This window comes from Musca vetustissima, unplaced genomic scaffold (genome assembly GCF_032173495.1).
Source record: "Musca vetustissima isolate MV318-11 ecotype Yass unplaced genomic scaffold, APGP_CSIRO_Mvet_v1 utg12664, whole genome shotgun sequence".
Lineage (NCBI taxonomy): Eukaryota > Metazoa > Arthropoda > Insecta > Diptera > Muscidae > Musca > Musca vetustissima.
In genome coordinates this window covers 489,464-506,424 of record NW_026885900.1, presented here as the reverse complement: position 1 = coordinate 506,424, position 16,961 = coordinate 489,464, and the positions used below count along the sequence as shown (strand labels likewise).

The window sequence follows — 16,961 nt, the reverse complement described above, 5'->3', positions numbered from 1 at the left end:
AGATATACTTTGGCTAATATTAACTTACAACAAAAAAAAATATTTATTAAAAAATTCATGCCTCTGTAAACCCATAAAAAATTTATTGACAAATCAACGCCTCTATGGACCCTTCAAAAACCATTCTTTAAAATCTCGTGGGCCCTTAAAGAAATCCACGCCTCTGATGGCCCTTTATAAATATTATTTGAAAAATCTACTATTCGGAGGACCCTAAAAAAATCTACGCCTCTGATGGCCTTTTAAAAACGGCGCTTCTGTGGAGCCTTTAAAATCCACGTTTCTGTTAGCCCTTTAAAAATATTCTTTGAAAAATCTAGGTCTTTATGGACCATTCAAAATATTTTTTAAAAAAATCCAAATATATATGTTTTTTTTTTTTTTTTTTTTTGAAAAATCTACGCTTCTGGTACATTGAAAAGTCCACGCTTCTGTCGGCCATTAAAAAATCCACTACTCTATGGACACTTAAAAATATTCTTAAAAAGTCAAGCCTATGAGGAACCTTAATTTTTTTAAATAAACGCCTGTGTGGACCCTTAAACAATATTCTATAACAAATGCACGTCTCTAAACACTCTTAAAAAATATACGCTTCTGTGGACCCTTAAACTATAATAAATTTTCTCTTTCGGGTCGACGTTGAAATTTACTAAAAAATTTCTATAAAAAATTTACGCCCCTATGGACCCATAAAAATATTATTTAAAAAACTTACTCCTCTTTTGACCGTAAAAAATAGTCTTAAAAAATCCACGCTTCTGTTTTACAATTTTTTTTAAATCCACACATCTGTGAAACCTTAAAAAAATTCTTTAAAAAATGTATTTCTTTGTTTACCCCTAAAAAATATTCGTTACAAAATTTACTCCTGTAAAATATTATCTTAAACAAATTTACTCCTTTGTGGACTTTCAATATTCATTAAAATTAAACGCCTATGTGGACCCTAGAAAACTATTCTTTAAAAAATCCTTAAAAATTATATTAAAAAACTCCTCTGTGGACCCGTAATCTATAATCTTAAACAAATTTTCTCCTCTATGGACTCTTAATAAATATTCTTTAAAAAATCCAAGGATGATACAAATGATTAATGCTTAGCATATAAATGCTCATCATTTTTGGAGATCACCCCATCATTCGACGAAAATTTCTTCCCAACGAGAAATCTTTTGTGGTATTAGAGCTGGAAATAGTTAACGAATCCCGTATTCTAACAAAGAATATCCCAATGTATGCGGAATCAAACCCATATTTTCTAAAGAAATTTGTAGAAAATTGTTCTTATGATCAAAATATAATATATCGCTGGCTTAACTGGGAAAGGAAATAACTCCACTTTTGTAGAAATTGAGATTTTTAATACAGACATATCCAATAAGTAAAAATATAAATAAATACAAAAAATCTACAATTATCTCATTTGTCTTTGTTGTTTTGTAGTCACTGGATTTTTTTTTTTTTTTGTATCTGTAAAATTCTAAAATATGGACTTATTGCCTTTACATGTTAAGCCAGCGATATGTACTATTACAAAACTATTTAAATAATATGGAAGGTACCTACGTACCTTGGACCTAAAATGGGTTGATTTAAGAGGCCTTAAAATGTCTTCTCTCAAAAATATAATTACTCATGCAATATATGACAAGCTGTCATTTAAAAATCAATTCGATTTTATACACAATATTGTTGTGGGTGGATCTTTTTAACTCGTAGTTATATTTATTTAGTAATCTTTTTTATAACTAAAATACTTTACATTGTTTTATATGTTTGTTATTTTATATATTTTCAAAGATTTGTTCCGTTTTTTTCATTTCTTTCGCATCTCCCTTAAATGATCTGTTAATTACCAAGAGAGAGATTACTCATGTCAATGTTAATCATGTTGATGTCAATGATGGCGCTAATGGATTTGCATTTGCATTGCATTTCTCTTCTCCCTCACACTCAATGTGTGTGTGTGTGTGAGAGTGTATGTGCATGCGTCTGCTGTTTATTTCTCAGTGGGTTGCTTTGTTTGTCTGTTCGTTTCGTTTGTTTGCCATTGCATTAACAATGTTTTTATTGCCTTAATGACTACTCGTATTTAACGATTTATATTTGAATGTAAGACCGACCGACCATTTATTGTTTATAGTTAAATTTATGTAAATTAACCTTCACATTTTTGTAACTATTTCGCTTGAAGCGATTTGTTGTTGGATTTGTATTGTGTGCGTGTGTATGTTTTTTTTATTATTATATACCTTTTTGGTTGCCGTAGCAGCTAACTTACCATTTTTGCATTCTCAATAAAACATGCACAAACGTAGCAAATGGGATTTGGTTTGAATGAATCGATGGACGGACAGCCGACCATTAGTCAAATGAATGGATGGCAGAAAACTTGGCACATTCCACGGTGAGTTTTAGCTGGTGCACTTGGCCGATTGCTGTGGCTGATGCTAATCCAATCCGAATATGAATACGAAACACGCAATGGAATCCACCTGAGAACAAGTCTCACACAGCAGCTGTGATATGACAATTATTATTGAAAAATTATGTGAATATAATTTGTTAATGTTTTCGCTGATGGTATTGTTGTTTACTTGGAATTATTGTTATTGTTCAGATACACACATCTATGTTCAAATATTTGTTTTTTACACATCCATATTCACATAGCTATGAAATATTTCTTGTTTGGCTAATGTGTTGCATGACAGTTAGTTATGTGTGAATCTAACTGACAACTGAACGCATTGATCTTTAACCTCAAATTACAAGCGTTTTAATTTAACTCCATTTTATTTTTTTGTTGGCGGTTTGACACAATTTTTTTTTTGTTTATATTTTTTATTGACTTGGTAATTACAATTGTAATAATTACTGTTATTATTATAGTTGATGTTGTTGTGGTGTTTTTTTTATTAAATAATGGTAATTAACTTGTTGTTCGCCGTTGTTGCTGTTGTTGTTAGGGAGAATTAAATGCCAAAGAATGGATTTTGTTGAACAAGTTTTAAACAGATCGCAACGAAACCATGCAATTACTTCGAAAAACTAAACTGAGTCACTTCCGGTTTTTAATTGAATTATGACAGTTCATTTTATTTTCAATTTTTTTGTTCTTTATTTCATTTGTTTTAAAAAATCATTCATTATAATTATAAAGATTACGTAGAGTATGCAGCTATATTTTTTATGTAAACAAAAGTTTCATTGTTTTATTTTTTAATTTTATTCTACTTTTTTTTTTTTTGTTGTAAAAGAACTTTTTATTCTATAAATGTAATCAACGAAACGAAAGTGAAAGAATAAAATAAACAAACAAATCTAAAAAATACCGCTACGACAAATAAACAAAACGTTTCGCTTTAACAGACAGAAGACAACAAACAAACAGATCTCAGATTGCCAATATTTTTGCCAAATTGTGCGAAAGAGAGAGAGAGACAATGAGTAATTGCAAATCTCTCACTATTGAACTCTTACGCATGGTCAGTGCTGACAACTTCTTCTATATTTTTATAAATAAAGCGCGCAATAATTACAATTATGGAAAATATATGCCATTTACAAACAAAATAATAAAATATTATTTCTAATAATAAAATAGAGTGGAATATAAACACATTGAACATTAGGAAGTGCAAAACCTTGGTCCAAAATATGTCTTCATTTCAAAAATATGCGACATTCTATCAGTGTTTATTAATATTAGAGACAACATTTTATATTTGAAATAAAATTTATGTCCCTTTTTATTTTTTACTCTTTAAAAAGGAGTCCAGTATGCAGGTAAGTATTTCTTAAAAATGTTTCCTTTAACAAATTAAAAAAGCTTTGACGTTTTTTGGTTCACACAAAAAATCGCTTCATTGACATCACTACATAAAGAGAAAGAGTTCAAGTGAACAACAGAAAAAGCAAACTAACGATCTTTGTTGGCGGATGTGACGTTGTTTGTAATGCAATTATCTCCATGGTATAATTATTTACTTCCGTTACCGTTGGACTCTCTTTATGTCACACGACACTCACACAGACATGACATTGTAATGGATTAAAATTTATTGCTTATATATATTTTACAAGTGATTTATTGAACATCATTTTATTTGTTTACATTGATGGCTTTTCTCTTAATCGAAATCTAAAAATATACAAACAAACATTTGCAAAACTACTAAAGTGAACTGTATAATGTCACAGCATTCTGCTGTTTTGGATTTTGTTGTTGTGCGTAGGATTGGTTGGCCAAAAATGCGATGTTTTGGTACCATAAGAAGTATTTTTCCATATATGCCAGCAGCTCTACTCTCTTTTCATTCATGTAGGCTTACGCTGTTTTTGTCATTTATGGCTGGAAATGCATTATTCTCTGTTATGAAAATAAATTATTATGACAGATATGGTTTTATTGTTTTGTATACATTTTTTGGAGCATTTTAATGATTTTCTACCTAAACGAGCTGTTTTGTTCATAGTATGCTTTGATATTTAGATATATTCATATTTTATACAAAATAATAATAAAATATTTATGAGAACACATTTTTGAATCATTAATTAATTTTTTTCTTCAAATTTCTTAAAAAATCCCCAGCAGTCTGACAATTTTATGATACAATAAAATTCTACAGCATTTTTTTATCTTGATTACAATTTGCAAATGTTAAATTTTGAATGAATTTTTTTAATAATATTTCTCCTCTATATTTTTTTTCTATTTTCATAGAGCAACAATTGTGCCAGTGGTTTGGGTCTTCGATATATTATTGCCAGAGGAGGGATGTATTCGTTTATTTAACACAAAAGTGATAAATACCATTTATTTATATTTTATTATTATTAATTTATATTTAATTTCCAATCAAAAATCGTTTATCTTCATTTATATTTATTCCCTTGACTATTTGAATAGATTTTCCATATGTATGATTACATATGAAAAAGTGATGCCAAGTTGTATGCACACGCTCTTTGCTAACCATACGATTCATCGACATGACACTTATACGACGGCAACTCGATGCAATACAAAGTAATAATAACTGAAATATACAAAATTGACAGTATAATAATTATATATATATATTTAATATTATATAATTGTAAATAAAAATGGCATCTATATCACTTAAAAGTAAATGCTCACACAACAGTTGCCGTTTGTCATCGTCATACGTTATACGCCTGCATTTCGTTACACCATCGAGTTATCGATACTCAACAACAAATCGATATTTATTTTGCAGGAATTCATTTTTTTGCGATTAGTGGATAATCGAGTTGTGTGTTGCTCAGTCGTCGTTTATCTGTCGTTCGTCAAACACGATATATTGTGACTGCGCCCGTAAGCGAAACAAAATTCATCAACTTATATAGAATTTTTCTGTGAAGTGCAGTGAGAAAAATATACACATACATAAAAAAATATAATAATAATTAAAACAAATATGCAACAATGTTGCAATGAAAGTGAAATGAATGGAAAAACAAACAAATCCAATACTTCTTATTAATAATAGAGGAAAAATTCCGTGTGTATAAGAGAAACGAAACAGAAAAAATCAAGAAAAAAACGACGGGCAAAAAGCAGCAAGCGCAAGCAGGCAATTTGTTGTTTGTGGAATAAAAGTAAATTAATAGTGGTGTAGCAACAAAACGCAAAAGGAAAAAAAGCAATAAAGTGGCGTTTAAAAAAAGCGAAAGAAAAATGCCAAAGCAATACAATTTTTTAGTGAGATCCCGTCAGCCATCCAGCCATTCGTCCAGCATTGCCATATAATTAATTGAAATTGATGCGAAATGTTGTTGGAAATGTTACTGTGTGTGTGCTTTCGTTCAATTTTTTGTTTATATTCTAATTAATAACGTTGATGAATTTTAACATCAGCAGCAACAACAACAACGACGACAGTTGTATCAGCAACATTAACATCATTGCTAAAGGAGGCAAGGCTACTACAATACGATACGACGTGCTCGCTCGCCAGCTGAAGAGGAAGCACAACAGCAACAACAGCAGACGAAGACATACAGACATACATCGTCGGCGGCCGAGACAGTGAAGCAGCATTAAAAGTAAATACATACGATACGATATTGCTGCTGCTGATCCAGAAGAGGAGAAAAAGGCACCAGAATTCATCATCAGCTAAAACGACGGACTGGCTGCTGATTTTGCTTTTGGTGGAAATGAAAATGTGGTGTGAAAAAAGAAATGTGCTCTTGTGTGTATATTTATAAAAGAATGAAAGAAAAAAAATAATAAGTAAAAAATAGCAACAACATTTGGCCCCAAGTCTGCCCAAGTGAAAGAGAAAATAGCATTCCAAGAAGAAGAGGTTTCAAGAAACAAAACAAAAATACTATTCTTTTTTTTACCAGGAATTTTCGCATTGCCAGAAATACATAAAAAAACGCGATATATTCTCGTTACCATAGCTTAGCGGGAATACAAACGATCTATCTTCGTCCAAAAAAATTCGCATTATAAACAAATGAGAACTTTTCTATTTTTTTGTTTTGCACAATCAGTAATAACTGATTAATAAAATATTTGGTTGGGAGAGGCAACATCACAGAGAAACGAAGGTGACGAAAACGACGACGACGTACGTACGTGCCACATTGATTCTTTTTGTTTTTTGTGATTGCAACGAAGGCGACAAACAACCCGTCATAATAACAACAACATCATTAACCACAACCCATATTAACAACAACAATATGTCCAGCTGGGCCGAACGGGTTCATCGTCGTGCTGCTGACTTCAGCAGTGTTGTCACTTCATGTGGCCATCCAGGTTCATCTGCGCCCACGTATCCCTACCGCATGGAAAAAGTTAAATTTGGTGTACCCCTGGATGAGGTGTGCAAAAATGATAACATTCCAGGACCACTATTGGTTCTCATACTCAAACTAAATAAGGAATCCCCGAATCGACGTGATGTATTTCGTGCACCCGGCCATCAAGGTGCCATGAAGAAGCTGATACATTTCCTACAATCAGGACGTCTGGTGAACGTGGACAACTATTCGGTGTACACAATAGCCAGTGTTTTGAAGAAATTCCTGCGAAAAATACCAAATGGCATATTTGGTCGTTCGGGTGAAAATGAATTATTTGCCATAATTGAATTGAGCAATGAGGCAGAACAAAATGAACGTTTACACAAGTAAGTTTTGAATTGAATATTTTTCATAATTATTTATTGAAAATTTATACATTTTTTGTATTGAAGATAGGAATATAAAGATTGCATACTACTGCAGGAGGTGGTGAAACGTATCTATGTGTTGTTGCAAAAACCTTATAGTCGTTACAATTCGTATTCATCTCCGTCAAGAAGAGTTGGCCTACGTTTCCACGTCAGTGGAACGATCCGAAACAATTCAACGATCTTCGCCTCAGCCTATTGTGTAAAAGCAGTAGGGCTGCTGCAAGAACCTAAGCTTAAAAATCCCGACTTATTAGAGGGTATAAAGAAATTAAGACCAAATTGGATTCCCCATATTTTGTAGACATACTCATAAGAACTTCGGTGAGAAGAAAAGGGGAAATACGGGCAATTTGTAGTAGGTTTTTTAAACGACCTAGAACTATTCCCAAATCCTACGATATACACGTAGGACGTTCCGAATAGTTCAAGATTATCTCCACGATGTATTATCATCTAAACCTATACCCGGAATATTTGCACCTCTATTTTTAACTTGTAGTTGGAATTAGAACCTGATTAACAGCAGAAACCTGACAGTACTATCCGCCAATGCAGCTCATTAGGCATCCATTTCTTGATATTTTTATACAAAATAATTCGATATCATGCAGAATATCTGACCTCCCTTTTTACATTGGAGTTAGGACATTAGATTTGGCCTGATTAGACCTGATAGCCATAAGATATGTTAAAAAGTTAGTGTTAGCCCAGCCAACTCTAGCATGAGGAGCACAGCAGTGTGGCCCCCAATGCAGCTTAATATTTTACATTTCCATCCATTTCATTTCATCTAACCTCCATATCCAGAACATCCGACTTTCAATTTTTTAGCCTGATTAGACCAGACAGCAATAACAAAAAATATTGGGAATATTTTAAACCGCAAGAAATGGAAACAATTGTTTTTTATTAGTATTGTCTCTTATCGAAGCGGGAATAGCCCCTTTCCAGTTACTTACCTGACGTGGACATGCCAGAATTAATCTTTCTACATAATTCCTTCATGGTAACTCGGAAAATCCAATTGCAGGGTTTTACCAATATCACAAATTACATACTTATTGACTTAAAATGCACACAAGAAATTTTTTGCGACAATTATTCGTGATTGATTCTTATTAGGTGTGAAGGAAATCCCATAAGAAAACTGGGGGAAAATACCACAAACATTTATTGTAGATACCATGTAGCATGTTTGCCAATATCGGTGCAGAATTTGTAACCATTAAAAAGGCAGACAGAATTTCTGCCAGAGTTTGCATTAATTTTTTTTCTAACAATGCATTTCAATTTCATAGTTTTCAAATATCTCCTAAATTTGTCTACAAGTGGAAAGTTGTTTTAGAGGATAACAACAGCAACAACAACAAATACCAACCAACTCCACTACCTAATAATTTCAAATGTGAAAGTTGACGATTGATTTTCTTGTTCATCATTAAAAGCGTTTTGAAAGTATTACCAATGGCTTGAAACGATTATGAACATACAAACGACACACTAGTGTGGTGGTATCTTGTCGTTTATACGTATATATGTATGTATGTACTGCAGAGCAGTCACCATATGCCAATTTCAATTTTCCCAAACCAAAAACCAAACCATATGTACCATGGCGACATACTACTAGTGGATGGATAGATGGAAACAAAACAGCCAGTGGTAGCAGCAGCAGCAGGCAGACAGGCAACATAAGCCTTAAGAGCGCGCCTACGTGTCTTCTCTATCTTCTGATATTTGTTTTTGTTGTTAAATTGTGAGAGCGCGCACTCGTCAAAGTGCTGACTGGCTGGCTGACTGACTCTGTGCTGCAGATGTTGTCCTCGAAAAGTAAAATACTAAAAACCGAAAACAGAAAAAAGAAAGAAAAACATAAAAACTAGAAGCGACGACAAACTACGAGACTCATTACAATTTTCCAGTTTTTCTGGCTTGTTGGGTTGCTTTTATGTCTAGTGCCAACTTTTTGTTGTTTTTGTCATATTCTTTCATTAGTATGCTGTGTGTTGTTATTGTTTAATGCTCTAGCAACAGGAGTTTTATTTGCACATTGCTTGCCATATAGCCGCCTAGCATTTAGTTAAGTAGAACAAAACAAGGAATACAATAGAAGAAAAGATAGTGCGATAGATTAAATGTATTATTATCTAGACCGGTACACATTGCAAAATGTAACATTTCCTGTGGATGATTTTGAAATGCTTTAGTAGAACAACTTTGTAAATAGTATCTATTATTTTTTTGTTTTGTTTTGCATGGGGACATGAACAACAGGTATCATGCCGAGTCTTGCAAAAATATGAAAACAAAAATGCACAAAAAAGGCGTAGCAATTTCTCTATTAGTTCGGCCATATGCTGCTACTCTCGCTCTCTCGGTTTGTCTCTTTGCTGTATCCAATTTAGGGCTTATCTCTGTTTGATGAAGAGAACATTTATTATGTCAAATTGACATGTATTGACATTTTTTAATACAACCATAGCACATTGCAATGAAAACGATTGGCAGTTATCGAAACGAACCAACGAAAACAACAACATTGACTACTAAATGAGTGATTTTACTGTTGTTCGTGTGTGTTGTAGTAAATTCTCTCCTGTGTTTAGTTAATGTTGTTGCCCTCACGCCGCCAGATGCAATTGCATGCATTTTATTTATTATTCTGTGTAATGTTTTTGTTTTGTTTTGCACAACAACGTCAAAAAACGCAAGGTAACAAAACAAAAATTGAAAATAAAATAAAAGAGCACAAAAAAAGAAGAAAAAAATATTCGTTTATTCACGCGTATAAAATTTATTCGATTCAATAATATACGTTGTGTCTGCTGGCTTGCGTTTTATTCGTCCGTCTGACCGTTCGTTCATTCGTCGGTGTGTCAATGCATTTTGCTGTTTTGCATTCGAAATGTTGTTGTTGTATTGCATTGCTGTGTTGTTATCTATCTGTGGAGGTACTGTGTCTGACTGAGTGTGTGTTGTTGTGTGTATTCGTTGCGTTTCTCGATTTCGTAAACGTTAATCTCAATTAGAGCAGAACCGTTTGTAATTAACAAATATTTTATTGCCATCATTTGCGAAAGTGGTTTTGTCGATAATTATCTAATATTGTATGAATGGTGGAATGGCATAAAAACAACAAACACATAACAGAGACACAAACACACTCGAAGACTTCTCATTCACTTTCATAGCAAAAGCAAAAAAGAAAAAATGTTATGAGAATGAATTAATTCTCAGAGAATATTTATAACTCATTAAAATGCAATGAGAGCTGTTATGACAGGTAGCTGTTTAGCGTAATTATGTTGCTGTTAAATGTTATTAAGCTAATTGTAGTTGTTTGTCTATGGGCTAGCAGAAAAAATAATCAATGAAAAATGCACGTGGGTTTAAATGGAATAAAATGAATGGCGTGGCAAAAGGATGATGGTACACAACTAGAGGAGAAAATACAAATATTATTTGTTGTTGTTGGTATTTTTTTTAATTAAACATGTTGTTAGGCATTGCACAATATCTCTTGAGTTTTGCTTATTTTTTTTCAAATCTGAAAAATTAGATTTCGAAAATTTAATTTGCTTAGATTGATATATTTGTTTGTATACACAACACACATGTTTAATTATTATTATAATTATTTTTGTTGTACGAATTTTAATTTCCTAGCAACCAAAAGCCAAATGAATGAAATTATGATATTGGACGGTTGGTTGGTTTGCATGATTTTCTTCTGGAATTTGTTTGTTTGTTTTAAACATACTACATATTGATAAAATAAATGCTTCTCTTTTTTAGTTAAATGAGGCGACTATAAATTTTTATGTTTTTTCCACATTTTTTGTGTTTTGCTTAATGACCAAAATATGTGGGTCTGTGTGTGTCTTCTCTCATTCATGCGATTACAAAGCTTGTGGCAAAAGCAATGAATGACGGCGTTGACGACGCCCTAATATAGTGCACAAAAAAAAATGAATGAATGAATCAAACAGAGTCCAACCACAAGCAAAGTGGTTGGTTGAACTTTTCCTCGTATCTCTATGGGCGAGTGTGTGTGTATGTGATATCCATACATCCAGCACAATATATATGATTGTTGGGCTAAATGAGTTTTCAACAACAAAATATGTAGCAACATAAGTGGCAAACAGCAACCACAACAACAAACTAATACCAATCATTCTAAAAATTCAGCAACCAAAAAAGTGCATTCCTCCTCCACCACCACACACGTACACACGCAGTGGCGGCGGTAGCAGGCATGATGAGGCAATGATATAAAATTTATATTGCGAAATTTTAAATAAAATTCTCTGAGGGCCTTTCAAGTGGATTTCTTTGCCTTTTTGGAGATAATTTGTCTGCCTTTGGTGTGCCAGTTTGTATGTGTGTGTGTGCATAACTTTTGTTTTGAAAAATCACTTTGAAGTATTGCCACAGTATTTTTTGTTGTCGTTGCTGCTGTTGTTCTAAATGCTAATGGGAACACAGCCATTCTCTTGGGACAATTCAAATGACTAATAATATGTTGATTTTAATTGTTATTAGTATATTTAAAGAAAACAAAACATAAATATTATCACCACCATTAATGTATTTGACGTATCACAAACAAAATTTGTGACGACATTGTAATTAAACTATCAGCCACAGTGATATTGATAAAAATAAAATTATAGTATATACTAACTATATTATTAGCAATTATTATTATTAATTGCGTTGTGCTAGTTATTAGCAATTAGCCATTTAATTGTAGGTATTAATTTGACAAAAAAATGAAATGATAACATATTGTTATTGACAATAAAGCTGGCGTGGTTTTTCATTCATACATTCGTTTATCAATATAATTTTGAATGCGTAATAATAATTTTGTTTTTGTATCTCTTTAAAGACAAATACGTTTTTGAAGTGCGTAAAATGGGTTTGTGCAGAATCTCCTTCCATTGAGTCATTTGAAATTTTGAAAGAAGAGTGGATGATGATTCATTTGTTTATAATTTTTCTATTGCCGATTTGAAAGGAACTCCGGCAAATATCTTCTAGATTGTTCCCTTTTTCGGCATAGTTTCATATAGAAGTACTATCTTTTATTTAGGAAACATAAGAGACTTAAGGGGGAAACACATAAGAGAACTTCCAAGCTTGGCATGTTAAGTTGGCTTCTTTTGTTGTAAAAGAATAAAGGAGAACGGCGTCGAAATTCCTCTATAAAAACTTGGGTTCTTAAAAAATGTTCATCCAGAATCTGAGACAACATTCAACGTATAATGCGTAGCTTTACATTTTCCAAATCTGTTTTATTTGTTAAATATTCTATGATTATTGTCAAGCTTTCACTTATACATATTCAAAATGTAATTTTTCGTAATTTCAAAATGTAATTTTTTTTATCATTTTAATGCAATTTTGCTTTAGACTTATATGTTTTTTTTAAACATTGTTAAATAATTTCGGATAATAATTCGACATTTTCATTGTCAATGAGATAATACAAAACAAACAAAAACTTGTTTGATAAAGTGTAGCATATGTTTACAAACAGGGCAATGAAACACTGCAAAATATTATCCACATGTGTGTGCGTGTGTGTTTGGTCGAACAAATAATTTAATCAATTCATACGGAAGTTTCAAAGCATTGATTGCAAAGGAATAATCTTAACAATCGAGTTCAAAAATCCAATTTGACAAATGAGATCTCGCTGACGTTGTAACATCAACACCCCAACCAGAGTAATGTTGACGTTTAATTCTTTGCACAATGTCTACCTCATTTTATTAAGTCAGAGAGAGAGAGAGCGAGAGCATCAAGAGCGCACAATTAAAATGTATGATTGGTGATTGAACTGTCATTGGTGACATTATAACAGTAAATACTACGCATTTGTAATATGTGTAATATAAACAGTTAAAAGGAGGAGTGAAGCAGATTTAATCCCCATAAAAACGCATTTCCGCCTCCCTTCCTCCCGCCTTTTTCGTTTGATAATGGGCATAACCAAAGAAAGAAGAAGAAACAAAAACGCAATTAATAGGCTTACTTTACACATTGGCCATTTCGACATAACCAACATTTGTCACACTGGGGCTCCAAAAAAGCTTTTCTCTTTAAAACGATTGTGCGTGCATGCATGTCTGTGTGTGTGTGTTCCTTTTTTTATGGGTATTTTATCAATTAATTGTAACAATTAAAAAAATTGATGTCAATAAATCATTTCATCATCGTTGCATTGTTATTCGTCGTATTGTTGTATCCGCCGTGCATAATCGTCATCACATTCGTCATAAGTGCGTTGTTGTTGTTGGTTGCTTCGTTGGGTAGAAATATTATGTTCACAGGCACAGCTTTTTAATCGTCAATTAATAAAAAAAACGCACACACACATTGCCGTTATATACAACCATATATATGAACAAACCTTAATAAATATCTGAAATAAAAAAAACGTGAATGCACACATAAAAACAGCAAACAATAAAAATGTCAAAAACCACTTTTTATGTCAAGAAAAATTACAACACAGGCTTCAATTCACAACACACAAGACAATAGGTGTGTCAGTTGTCTTGTAACATTTCCAGTAATTTTAATGCCACAAATTCCTTTTAAAATAGTGCAAAATATATTTCTCCACCCACTGTCTCTCTCTCTCTCTCCCTAGGTGCCGAGGTTAATCATAAAATTCTCTTCAAGAAATAAATGCCATTACTAAATGAATTAATAAACCCAAAAAAACTTTCCGTAAGTTTATTTTTTGCAATTTCACTTGAAATATGTTTTTTTTCCTTTCTTTATTATTAACTTTCATCAACACAGCTGAGCACAATGCAAAGATGTAGACATTAGTTGTTCAATTGTAAATACAAAAAACATATGTACAATGTGACACTTAATTGACACTTTTACACATTGCTAGGATGACAAATACTTGCTTGCTGCTGCTGTGATGATGTTTACATCCAGCAACAACAAAACAGTTGACAGTAGCTTAAGTTTTATTAGCAATAATTAAAACGTTTTTAGTTAAAAAAAATAAAAACGAAAACAAATTAAAAATTATAATTTTTACTCTTGAACTTTTCCTCCAAATTGATGACAGTTCAATATATAAAAAAAAAAAACATATGTCATATTTATTGGGGGTGACAGACACTAAATTACGAGAATGTTACCATGAGATGTTTCATCTCTCGCTCACTCGTTCGCTCTCTCACTGAGTGTGAATGACACTCTTTCACTACTATTTCGACTCTTGTGTGATGTAGATGGCCCGAAGACAACAGTCAGAAAATATAGGTCATGAGGCCACAAAAAATAAATGTTTTTTGGCTATTTACTATCAAACCGAAGATAAACAGCAGCAACAACAACAATTGTGTTGTCAACATTATTATGTAGATACATAAAAACGTGCAACAAATAAACAATGTTATACATACCTACATATATTTTTTAATATTCTCTTATGCTAATCTTTAGATTACAAATATAAAAATGTAAATATTAGAATAATTTTTTATTTTGTGTGTAACGAGAGCAATATGTGTGTGTGTTTGTGCGTGATCATCATCCCATACCCCAACGGTGGTGTCTTACTTTCTTTTATGCCCATTACTTTGTTTTTAATGTTTTTTAAATGCTTCGTTGGGCATAACGTACCATATGATGTGTAGTAGTAGTACGTACTACGATGTATGTCTGTATTTTTGTAGTTGGTTGGCTGGTTGGTTGGTAATAGTCGGTCGTGTAATAATTGTCCTCTCTCTCCTCTGCACGTTTGGTGGAACGTTGCAGCACGACTCTGCCATTATAATTTTAGGTAAATCTCATAAATGCGTGTCATATCATGCAGCATAAATAACACACATTCATACATATGGACATTATGTGAAGTTAGTATGTAGGGTAACAAATAAATATGCAAAATCAAAGAAAAACAACAACTCTGCGTGTTGGTAAAAATGTTTTTCCCAATTTTTACATGTTTTGTCTACTGCTTGGCATAATTGTGGTTAATTGCATTACATTTACTACCAGCATTGCATTGGAATGACAAAACAAAAGTAGAAGTGTAGAGTATAGGGTTTCTATTGCAGCAGTAAAAAATATACATGCAGTCGAAATTGTTTTCAATGACGTTTTTCAAAATCCCGACCATAAATGAATACGAACAAGTTAAAACGCATGTAAGTCCTGCTGGGCCGAATTTGTACAATTTCACCATACTAATAACACTGTGCTACAAAATAACAAACAAATTTTTTTCAGGGGTTCTAATGTACCAATTCTGTTTAGTTGGAGTTCCTGGATCACGAAAATACCTTTGGTTTTTCTGGGTCACTTCGAAAATTAATTTTATAACGGTAAATATAGAGAAAAACGTGGTTTCATGGATTTTCCATTTGAAACTTGAATAACTTATTTACTTTATTACGGATTTATGTTATTCTTTTTTACTTTCGAAGAGTACAATTTTTCCTTTCAAACAAGATATATATTTGGTAAATCGGTTGAGGATTGGCTGAGTTACATCGGTTGAAATGTGAAAAAATACGCATAAAATGACAAAATTTATTTTTCTTCGGACTGTTGGATGAAATTGTGATATCAAGCCATATAAGTTTTATTATATTGCGGGGAAGAAAATAAAAATTAGCTTTCGAAAATGGTAAAAATCAAAGAAATCGGTTAAAAAATGGATGACTTATACACATTTTTGTATTGATTCTATGCATATTCTCTAAAGGAACTATGGGTCTATCTCGTTTCCTTTTGCCTGTTGCAAGCATAACGGTTTCTAACAGGAGACGATACAGACCCATATTTCCTTTAGAGAATATGCATAGAATCAATACAAAAATGTGTATAAGTCATCCATTTTTTAACCGATTTCTTTGATTTTTACCATTTTCGAAAGCTAATTTTTATTTTCTTCCCCGCAATATAATAAAACTTATATGGCTTGATATCACAATTTCATCCTACAGTCCGAAGAAAAATAAATTTTGTCATTTTATGCGTATTTTTTCACATTTCAACCGATGTAACTCAGCCAATCCTCAACCGATTTACCAAATATATATCTTGTTTGAAAGGAAAAATTGTACTCTTCGAAAGAAAAAAAGAGTAATATAAATCCGTAATGAAGTAAATATGTTATTCAAGTTTCAAATGGAAAATCCATGAAACCACGTTTTTCTCTATATTTACCGTTATAAAATTAATTTTCGAAGTGACCCAGAAAAACTAAAGGTATTTTCGTGGTCCAGGGACTCCAACTAAACAGAATTGGTACATTAGAACCCCTGAAAAATTTTCGTGTCGCACAGTGTAATTGGTCGACGCCTATATATGAAATTTTTAAAATGGATATGGATTTTTATAGGTCACATATTTGGCCCAAGGACGAATCCTATTGAAATAGAGCAAAATCGGTTCAGATTTAGATAAAGCTCCCATATATATTTTTGTCCGATTTAATGTAAATGGTGCACCAAAGTCAGTATATATTTCTCGATTTGCACGAAATTTGGCACAGCGTAATGAATTAGGTCTAGAATGATGTGTGTTACGTTTCGCGAAAATCGGTTCAGATTTAGATATAGCTCCCATATATGTTTTCGTTCGATTTAAGGCAAATGGTGTACCAAAGTCGCTTAATATCTTTCCGTTTGCACGATATTTAGCACAGCGTAATAAATTAGGTCTGGAACGATGTTAAGTTTCCTGAAAATC

The 16,961-nt window shown here is 32.3% G+C and overlaps 1 protein-coding gene across 3 annotated transcripts in view; it reads left to right on the top strand.

Moving 5' to 3' along the window:
* The first annotated feature begins 6,723 nt into the window (after positions 1-6,723).
* Positions 6,724-16,961, top strand: part of LOC133333203 (rho GTPase-activating protein 20) — a 30,439-nt gene continuing 20,201 nt past the window's right edge. For all 3 annotated transcript variants that reach the window (XM_061541527.1, XM_061541526.1, XM_061541528.1), the window contains exon 1: positions 6,724-7,178. In XM_061541527.1, the coding sequence (XP_061397511.1) occupies positions 6,730-7,178 (449 nt within the window). In that variant the 5' untranslated portion in view covers positions 6,724-6,729. The remainder of the gene's footprint in view (positions 7,179-16,961) is intronic.